Source organism: Oncorhynchus clarkii, chromosome 11, assembly GCF_045791955.1.
Source record: "Oncorhynchus clarkii lewisi isolate Uvic-CL-2024 chromosome 11, UVic_Ocla_1.0, whole genome shotgun sequence".
Classification (NCBI taxonomy): domain Eukaryota; kingdom Metazoa; phylum Chordata; class Actinopteri; order Salmoniformes; family Salmonidae; genus Oncorhynchus; species Oncorhynchus clarkii.
This window is the reverse complement of record NC_092157.1, coordinates 23,647,112-23,657,627: the sequence shown is the minus strand read 5'-3', so window position 1 is coordinate 23,657,627 and position 10,516 is coordinate 23,647,112. Positions and strand designations below refer to the sequence as shown.

At 44.1% G+C, this 10,516-nt stretch overlaps 1 protein-coding gene across 1 annotated transcript; it reads left to right on the top strand.

Annotated features, from left to right (window-relative positions):
- The first annotated feature begins 765 nt into the window (after nucleotides 1-765).
- LOC139420385 (vimentin) lies at nucleotides 766-9,146 on the top strand. The gene is made up of 9 exons (XM_071170432.1): nucleotides 766-1,485; nucleotides 2,115-2,175; nucleotides 4,610-4,705; nucleotides 5,254-5,415; nucleotides 6,363-6,488; nucleotides 7,013-7,233; nucleotides 7,640-7,683; nucleotides 8,507-8,589; nucleotides 8,820-9,146. Exons 1-9 carry the CDS (start codon nucleotides 932-934, stop codon nucleotides 8,859-8,861), a joined length of 1,389 nt encoding a protein of 462 aa, XP_071026533.1. The 5' UTR covers nucleotides 766-931; the 3' UTR covers nucleotides 8,862-9,146.
- Nucleotides 9,147-10,516: the final 1,370 nt, after the last annotated feature.

Below are 10,516 nucleotides of genomic sequence, written 5' to 3'. Positions count from 1 at the left end.
TCAGGAAACAGTCAGCTTGAATAGTTTTCATGTCAAGGGGAATGTTGCAATACGAAACCTAAACCTTTTCCCCCAACACAAAGAAATTAAGATGAGATGCAGGCTATAGTGTGTGTGCACTTATAAAACCCTCCAGAGGGAAGGGTCAAGTCTGTGAGGTAAATATGCACATTCCCATAGCAACACATATAAAATGGGGTGGGGGAAGGGGGAGTCAACTTTGATCTGAATAATGAGTGCCATTCAGTTCTTTATCAACCTTGAATCTCATGTTGCATACATGTTGGCGGGTAGCCTAATGATACATATCAAATGTAGAAGAAAAGCCAAATCACATAGTTCCGTCAATTATTTATTTAGGCTGCATAATTCTGTATTCTTGGCAATCCCATGCACATTTAATTTTTATTATGGGCCCTGTAATGAATAAGTTAAGGGTGTGACCAATATCAGTTTTTGAAAGAAATGTTGTACCAGAAGATAACAATATCCATAAAAGGATGCTTAAAAGGATGTCACGACGGCACACCCTTGCATGCGAAGTCTCCTATAGGCAATATTTAAAACAGTAAGGTCCATCAGCAAACAGTTTTTGTGTCTCTGTGGATGTGTCCTGGCTTTTTCCAAATGGCAACTGGGAAAAACAACCTCCGAACAAAAGGCTCTACCGGACAATAGAAGAATGGCCTAATGCCATGAGCGCGCATACCAATGTTTTCACTGGTAGGCTCCGGCCTTCGTCAATCACACCCACATGTGATTTGCATAAAGGAGTGGACTATAAAATCCGACATTGGTCAACTGCAGAGTTCTCGCTGGGGTAGTACTGTTCAGAGGTTTCATCACACACTGGTGGAAGTCCAATTTGAGAGAAGGCATTTACACCGCTTTTTGAAGAAAGAATAAACCTTAGGGACCAAAGGATTACAATATGAACCGGACAACCAGCAGGCAAACCACCTCTTCATCCTCTTATAAGAGGATGTTCGGCGGCGAAGGACGGCCCAGTGTCGGGATGGCTCGGTCCACCTTGTCTAGCCGCCAGTACTCGAGCCCGGTGCGCTCCTCTCGGATGTCCTACAGCGTCTCCTCCGCTCCGCCGAGCATTTACGCCTCCAAGAATGTCCGACTTCGCAGCAGCGCCCCGATGCCCCGGCTCTCGTCGGATACGGTGGACTTCGCCCTGTCCGATGCCATCAACTCGGAGTTCAAAGCCAACCGGACCAACGAGAAGGCGGAGATGCAGCACCTCAATGACAGGTTCGCCAGCTACATCGACAAAGTGCGCTTTCTGGAGCAGCAAAATAAGATTCTGTTAGCGGAGCTGGAGCAGCTAAAGGGCAAAGGCGCGTCCCGTATCGGGGATCTGTACGAAGATGAGATGAGGGATCTGCGAAGGCAGGTGGACCAGCTCACCAATGAGAAAGCCCATGTCGAAGTGGACCGGGACAACATGGGAGAGGACATCGAGAGGCTCAGAGAGAAGTAGGCAACGACTGTATTTAATTTTCTATAAATGCCCCCCCCCCTCTCTGAAGCACTATATGAGCTGTTAATGCACTACACGTCACTTTTCAGTTTTTGTTCCTCCAGACCTTTGTTGGAATACATGAATTAATTCCACCAAAATGTTTCTCTTGGCAACGGCCCATGCATTCTTTAGTTCTTTGTAAAGCCATTAGCCCACAGCCCCAGAACTACACGCAGATTACGGGCTTTTAAGCGCTCTTCACTGTCATATCTTTAGCTGTTTTGTTATAGGCCTGGATGCAGTTTTGCACTGAACATATTATGCAATCACGAAATACTTAAATGAGCTCATTCTTCCAATGGCAACTTTCCATTAGACTATTTTAGCTGTTTTTAAAGAGAGGGGAACGATTTTCCTTTCTTGTACTTCAGATAATCACATATGGCAAAGAAGGCATATAACGTTGTAGCCGAATGCAAAGAGTGATTGGTGAAAGTAACCTCAGAAAATACTAGATGTTATGGTGATATTACAGTCGAACTCAAGAGTAGCACCACGGCCTTCCATACTCCAGGACTTCCTCGCCAAATGTGGGTGTGGCAATTGAAATGCATTATATAATATACTCCAATGCTATTCTCAGGCTCCAAGATGAGATGATCCAGAAAGAGGAAGCGGAGCACAACCTGCAGAGCTTCAGACAGGTATGGTAGAAAGTCCCATTCACAGTACTCCTTCATTTGTTTCATTCATCTAAAAAATGTGTGAACACAACATTATTTTTATACGTGTGATGCCATCTCTTTATTTTCAACAGTAAACTACATAGTCCTGTTAATTTCATACTGAGTACTTGTGATTGTTTTTTCCTACTGAAGCATGTCTTTTGAAATGTGAAGATAAACTTCATGCCTGTTGACGTTGCTTTGCGTGGTAGCATAGGTCCCATGTAGAGGTTTCACCTCCAGTGACAATCTCTCGGAACAGCCAGCCATGTTGGGTGTGTTGCAACCAACTCCATTTGACAAGTCATTTTGACACGAGTGTGTGTGTATGTAATTGTAAGATGCAGGGCTCCCTTGCAAACGAGACATTGGTCTCAGTGGCACGCCCTGGTAAAATTAAAACGTTTTTGCTGTTCACTCATGGAGGGAAGTGTGTGCAATTTTTTATTTGAATGATTGTGCCTTTCCACTCATGCTGGCTACTCAAGTGTTACTCTAGACATTTTAGAAGGTATTTGGGGGATTTAGATAACATCTCCATTGGTTTTCATGAATTTGGTGGCTTTGCAGTGAGGAGCAGCTTTGTTACTGAGGACCTTGGTGGTTATCGATCCTCTCTTACACCTCAGTGGGCTCCCCATTCAGAATGCAGTCCCATTCAAATGAGCAATACAACTTTGTTTTGGCGAGAACATGAACTCAAGTGGAGCGCCTTGATAACATATACGCAACCTAATCCCTATTCTTAGAATTATGTATATACCTCATCCTTATCAAGATGCCACTTTCTAGCCTCATTGTGTTTTTTGTCCCTTTGTTCTCCCCTTGGGGAATTGCCAGTGGGAACACTTAGTGGGGTGAGGTTGTCAAATATAATTTTACAAGAACCCAGCTGTTGACACGTCTGTCAAAACTGAACAGAGGATGGTCCACAGCAGCTCTCCTCCATCCAGGCCCGGTCTGGTCCGGGCCAGCCACTGTGTCACTGTCTGTTTTAAACAGAGCTCAATGGACAGCTTTGTCCCAGTCGGAAATTATGGCAGGAAAGCTGATTCTCCAATGCCATTGTTTCTGTTCTGTTGATGAGGCGATGGAGAGGGGGGTTGTGGGTTAAATGACAAAGCAAGCTGTTGTCTGGGTGGGTGGTACCAGTGGTGGGGATGAGGGGTGGGTGAGCGGCACTGACTGGTCGGCCGGCAGGCAGCAGACAAACTGACGGTGTTTGTTCAAGTACATCTGGCGCTGGCAACAAGGGCTCTCCACATCCGGGCCAGAGGGTGACAGAGCCGAGGCCAGCAATCTGTATGTGTGTCCAGCAGTAACGCACTTATGCTGGGAATACTTATAAATTGAGCTTTATTGACCTGAGGCTGATTTTTTTTTATTAATATTTTTATCTGATTCCTGACTGATTATTTTCCCCCAGTAACTATGCTGCTTGTTCACTTATTCTTCATTAGGGTTTTTAAATACAGGAAACAACTGCTTCTGTGTGATTTAATGCCATGGTATACAGGAAGCTGGGAGTTTGGCTCAAGATGATCAGCACTGACAGGCCTTCAAGATGTGAAAAATGTGGGTGTAATACAATGCATTATAAAGAAGTTACCTGAGACATGGTAAGGAGACCATGTCTCTGGATTTGGAAGATTGATTAAAGGTATATTCTATAATATATTAGTTTATTTCCAAAATGCTATATACACACGTCATGTGTTTTTTCATCAAATTATTGCTTCGTGTGTGCAAAAAAAAAAATATAGATTTTAGATGCATTTTTTTTTTAGGCAAAATGCTATATAGCCATTGTTTACCTGACATGGAATGTTTTGTGGCCTGTATTTTTGACTCTGGTTGTCACACCTAGCGATCGATGTTAAGATGAATGCACTTAGTGTAAATCCCTTTGGATAAGACAACCTGCTAAATGACTCATGACGTTATTGAATTATATCAAATTATCACGTGTATAATTTGTACATTTCTTTATTGAAAATTAGTTATTTGTTACAGTTGACTGAACTTTTCTTTTAGTGAGGTGGATATATCATTTTGATATGACATGAAACCCTCAAGTGATTTCAAACGAATACATGTCATTGAACAACCCCATCCCATGAGTGAAAAAAACATTTATCTAATTATTTAAAGAACAAAGGTTAATATACCAACATTTGAAAATGTGTAGATTTTTGTCATAACTCTTTCTATGCCATTTAGACTCTTATCCAAACATTTTATGTACAGGTGGGCCCAGGTTTGAACCCACTATCCAGGCATCGCAAGTGCCATGCTCCACCAATTGCGCTACAGTGGCCCATATATTCCATGTGGACCACTATTTTCTGCAATGCCACTGTACGGGATCTAGTATGTGATGTAAAACTTTGTACAAATATTTTACTGTGTGTAGGATGTGGACAATGCCTCCCTTGCTCGTCTGGACCTGGAGAGGAAGGTGGAGTCTCTTCAGGAGGAAATCATCTTCCTCAGGAAGCTGCATGATGAGGTGAGACTATGACAGTGGTAACACCTGCCTCTCCAACCTTACCTGACACCCACACCTGTCCCAATGGATTGTTTATTAGGAAGCTGAATGACCAAGTGTCTCACCTGTCCCGACAGACATCAGATGACCATGGTGTTGTCACTTAACAGTCTGTCCATCTAACCTTACACCCCCACCTGTGCCAAGTTCGGACAGTCTGTGTCCTGCCACCTCCGCCGTCACCAAGGCCTAAGAGGATCATGGTATTGGCCTGGCCAGCAGGGTCATTGCCATGGTGATTACACACTCTCAGCGGATCGGAAGTCTGGGATTTACTGTCTAGAGGATAAATGCATGGCAGGTGGAGCAAAGACTTAGATCAATTTGAAATATCCCTTTTGAAGAGGTTTGGCTGAATATATCTCAAGTTACTCAACAACTCATCTACATTGAGTATACTGTAACAAACACCTGTGACCACACTACATTATTGGACGTTAGCCATTTAGGTTACCTTCTGATCTAAGAGTCAGTATTGTAACCGTCCCTCTCCTTTATCCACTCTGTAGGAGGTTGCTGAGCTGCAGGCACAGATCCAGGATCAGCATGTCCAGATTGATATGGATGTGGCCAAGCCTGATCTGACGGCTGCCCTGAGGGACGTGCGTGTGCAGTATGAGACCCTGGCCAGCAGGAACCTCCAGGACTCTGAAGACTGGTACAAGTCCAAGGTCAGTACCCCCTCACTCACACTATGGTCGTGTCCCAAATGGCTTTGGTCAAAAGTCGTGCACTGAATGGGGGTGCTATTTGGGATGCATCTGTGTCCCCCTCACACTCTGTCCTCTACCTGTCGTTCAATCCCTCACACTGGCTTTGTGTCTCTTTGGCCCCGTCTGTCACTAATCACAATGAAAGTTTATACTTTGAGAGGACGTAGTAGGCTAGTGTCTTGCTATGGAGCCGAACAACATCAGGGTTTTAAATCTTTGAAGATTGATTGCAAATGCTATTTAGTTAACTGTTTTATGAATCCAAAGCTGTCCTACCATGACAAAGCACAGTAGCAGTTCTGGTGTGCAGGTGCAGCAGTGATCGCTGTAGGGATGACGGAGTAGAAATGTCTAGCGGGGCTATTCCTTGCAGGATTAGCTTTTCAGTCTCCTAACAGGCCAGATGGTGCTGTAGGGCTCAGTGGATTGAGTGGACAGCTGACCACTCACTGAGTCAATGACAATGGTCTGTGAGTGACCGCAGGGTGCATTGCTCTAAAGCATATTGATCTTCTCCATGGAAAACTAAATGGAAACATTTGAGGGCAATGCGTATTGGATAAAAGGTCATACAAAGTGATTTCTCTAATGCTGTAGAAGTGTTTTCAGAGAGCGAGAGACAAATTGCCTGTTTTGTGTTAAGGCTAAACGTCTGGGCTTACAGCCAGGGTGAGAAAGAGGCTGAGCGTTCAGCTTTTAATCTCAGGGTTCAGGAGTAGAGCAGAGTTTTCTCACAAGTCCCTCTCTTGCTCACGCTCACCTTCTGTCTATATCCCCTTGCCTCAGACTCCTACACATCAATTAAGGCTAATTAAAAAGCCTTAATCTCCAATGATGACTAACAAGGCCTCTGCCCGCTCTATTTCCCACACCCATCTATCTTTATCTCTCCCCATCCCCCTCAGTTTGCTGACCTGTCGGAGGCTGCAAACCGTAACACCGATGCCATCCGGCAGGCCAAGCAGGAGGCTAACGAGTACAGGCGTCAGGTACAGGCCCTAACCTGTGAGGTGGATTCTCTCAAAGGAACTGTAAGTACCTTCCCTGTTCACTTCCTCTATTGACTGACTTGGCCTTATTCCTTTCAGCTCCTAGTGGAGCAAAGGGCCTCGCTCGTGAGTCTCCAGCAAACCCGACGTCTCACTCCAGAGGAAATGTAGTGTACTACTAGAGTGAGGAGTACTGGCAGAATCTCCTGTGCTTAGTCAGATGAAATGCAACTTTAATGAAATGAGTGGTTGAATGCAAAAAATAGACTAGCAAAACCACCTCTGCTGACTGAGTGCATTCTGGTGTCCTCCCAAGACTTGACTTTAACAACCCAGATGCAATACAATGTTAATGGAATTTCTGGAAGTGTCCTTGCAGAGAATTTTGAAATGTGTAGCATCCCTTTACCTCAGACAATGACCTGTCTTGTTGGCGCTAGTCCCTTCCTGTCTCTACTATGTATTTACTTAGACTCCTACAGCCACATCTCGGGGAAACCTATATATGAGCGCATAGCGTAATTTAACCTGAGACGATCAGTCATCTCTTATCAACCTATGTGTAGAATGAGTCCATGGAGCGTCAGATGAGGGAGCTGGAGGAGAGCTTTGGCTGCGAGGCTAATAACTTCCAGGACACCATCTCTCGCCTGGAAGACGACATCAGGAACATGAAGGATGAGATGGCCCGTCACCTCAGAGAGTACCAGGACCTTCTCAACGTCAAGATGGCCCTGGACATAGAGATCGCCACCTACAGGAAGCTGCTGGAGGGAGAAGAGAGCAGGTGAGGTCATGATGGACAGATGCCTACCAAGCTGCTGGAGGGAGAGGGGAGCAGGTAACCTAAGCAGAGAAAGTAGAGGGCAGAGAATGAGGGAGTAGAGTTAATGAGGGGGGAAAGGGGGAGGTATGTGTATATAGGGAAATGTATTTGCCTGTTGGTGTTTGTCCACAATATGTGTATTTCGGTGTTTATGGTGGCTTATACAAGAGACAGATGAGTCAAGACTGAAACAAACAGGTTTTATCTTGTGTTCTCCTCTGGACTGTAGATAAGCGTATTAAACGGGCCTGTAAGGAAGATTAGTGTTTCAGTGGTTTGCATGCCAGTTTCTCAACTTCAGACGTCAAGCTGTGTCTAATGCGCTTTTCCTTCTCTCCTACCCCCTCTGTCTCTTCATCCCTCCTAGAATCACCACTCCCATGCCCAACTTCTCATCATTTAACCTGAGAGGTAGGTTCCCTTTAACGCTTTAGAACAGAGCACTACCTCCTGTGGGAATGTTACTCGTAAGGATATATTTAACACTAGCTTGACAACTTCACCAGGTAACCAGCAGCACTATCCTCATATAACCTCCGAGTGATGCAGTTGAGCCTTTCAATTATGGATAGATGGGATTCTGAAAGTCCTTCTCAAATAAATTATGTAATGGCATGTAACCACTTATATGGCGACATAAAGGTTGTATGCAATTCATTTCAGTTACCGATTTGACTAGAAAGGTTAATATAGTGTTGTATTTATTTTTTTACCCTGTTTTCTTCCCAATTTTGTGGTATTCAATTGTTTTTAGTAGCTACTATCTTGTCTCATCGCTACAACTCCCGTACGGGCTCGGGAGAGACGAAGGTTGAAAGTCATGCGTTGATAACAACCCAACCAAGCCGCACTGCTTCTTAACACAGCGCACATCCAACCCGGAAGCCAGCCGCACCAATGTGTCGGAGGAAACACCGTGCACCTGGCAACCTTGGTTAGCGCGCACTGCGCCCGGCCTGCCACAGGAGTCGCTGGTGCGCGATGAGACAAGGATATCCCTACCGGCCAAGCCCTCCATAACCAGGGTAACGCTGGGCCAATTGTGCGTCGCCCCACGGACCTCCCGGTCGCGGCCGGTTACGACCGAGCCTGGGCGCGAACCCAGTCTCTGATGGCACAGCTGGCGCTGCAGTACAGCGCTCTTAACCACAGCGCCACCCGGGAGGCCTGAGTGGAACATTTCAATATCATTTTATCCAAGTTGCACTCTATTCAATATTTTGTCTCATTGCAGAATCCATGCTGGAGGCAAGACCAATGATTGACAACCTGTCAAAGAAGGTTGTGATCAAGACCATTGAAACTAGAGATGGTCATGTAAGTACTAGACTCCATTTAAGTCTATAGAATTAAGAATGCATAACATCAGTGAAGGCTGAGTTGAAGGTCTGACCGTTCAACTTTCATGTTAGACACAAGTCCACTGTGGCCTGATACTAAGACATCACAAAGGCACATACATTCTTATGACAAGTTATAATGCGTTATACCTGTAAGCTGCAAGTAAAGTGTTGCCATACTCACTATAACCTCCCTCTCCTCATCAGGTGATCAATGAGTCCACCCAGAACCATGATGACTTGGAGTGAACATCACATAGCATGTCTCTATTGAGAAGAGAAAATAGTTAGCAGCAGCATACTGGGGGGAAAATATACTGTAAGGGGATGAGGAGAAAGCAAAATGGGATATTTCTGTTTGTGAGTAAAACTAAAAAAACAGCTTTAAAAGTGCCTTTTTGACATGTTAGGGTACTTGCTGATCTGGTAGGGTTGTTGCTAGGTAGGATAGACACTGTTTAGAGGAGATGAAACCAGCTTTACTGAATGTTTCTGTTTGACCACAGACACTGGGCAATTCTCAAATGACACTTATTTTTTTCTATGTTATAGTGCTCTACCTTTTTTATAGGGCTCTAGCGAAAAGTAGTGCACTAAGGGAATAGGGTGTCATTTGTGATGCAACCACACTGAGTCTAGTTTACACTTGCGCTGTTAGACTTAGACCATAGCAACACTTTGAGCAATGGCTGTTTTTTTTTCTATTCTAATTTACCAAAATCATGGGAAGGAATTGAAGCACTGTTTCATGTACACAAACAAGACCAACAACTGTCAACGCTTCTGTAAGTCAATAAAGCTTTGAGGAAAATAACATTTATTCTGAGGTGTCTTGAATTATACCTTTTTTTTTTTTTTTTTTTTCTTCGAGTTTAATGGCCAAAGTACTCTTAGTGTTTAATTCCGTTTAATTCAAATTCCAGGTCAGTCTCGATTCCTATGTTAGGTGAATTAATTTCCCAAGTCAATATAATCACTGACAATTCCTCAAATTCAATTCCCTCGGGCTTTCAGGCTGATCATGTCAGTGTTCAGACAGCCTAGCTACACTGGAGATTTAGATAAATTGAAATGATTTAAAACAAATCATGCAGTCAATATTTGATACTAAGTGCATTCATTTCCTCATGGGAAATGTAAAAATATGGAATTCCAAAGATTTAAATGTTTTTCCAATTCATTCTAATTTCAATTCCATAACTTGAATTAAACCAATTCTCCACTTCATGAGTGCATTTGAGAATTGGGGTAAATTCCAATTCAACCCTGCTAGTATGCTGTTTATTGATATTTATCTACTATAAAGTTCAAACTTGGACTTAAACACTATCATGAAACCTCCGAGCTCTACACAATTGTCCTCTTGGTAATTATCAAGTCCACATCTGTTTCCTCTGCCTCTGCCTATCTCGTGGCCCGCTACAGTGGAGGAAGTGACAGAGCATTATCAAAAAGTGACAGTGTAATGTCAGGTCCTGCTAACGCACAAGGCAACTTCCCAAACCCTGCTCTCTACAACCCCAGACAACTGCATGAGTGCGCTAAATACAGCTGGGTAGAGTTATCATTCTACCCTATTGAGTTCTCATGCATTTGGTAGGTAATGGTCACGAGGAATTCACTATACAGTAAGTGCAAGATGCAGCTTAGCAATAAGGTGGGGGAAATGAGCACACAACCATGGTCTCCACTCTACTAGGATGCTAACAAACAAACATGAGCTTGAAAGAAGTTCAAACTTCCTCACTCTAACCCTTGTCCCTTCCCACCAATCACAAGAAAGCTGGATCAAGAGCTCAGTCCCTTGATAGGCCCTCTGACCTCTATTTGGGGGCAACATTCCTGTGAGTATTCTGGGGCCGAGACGGCCAAATACCCAAAAGGGTGCTGTTTCGGGTCAGTGG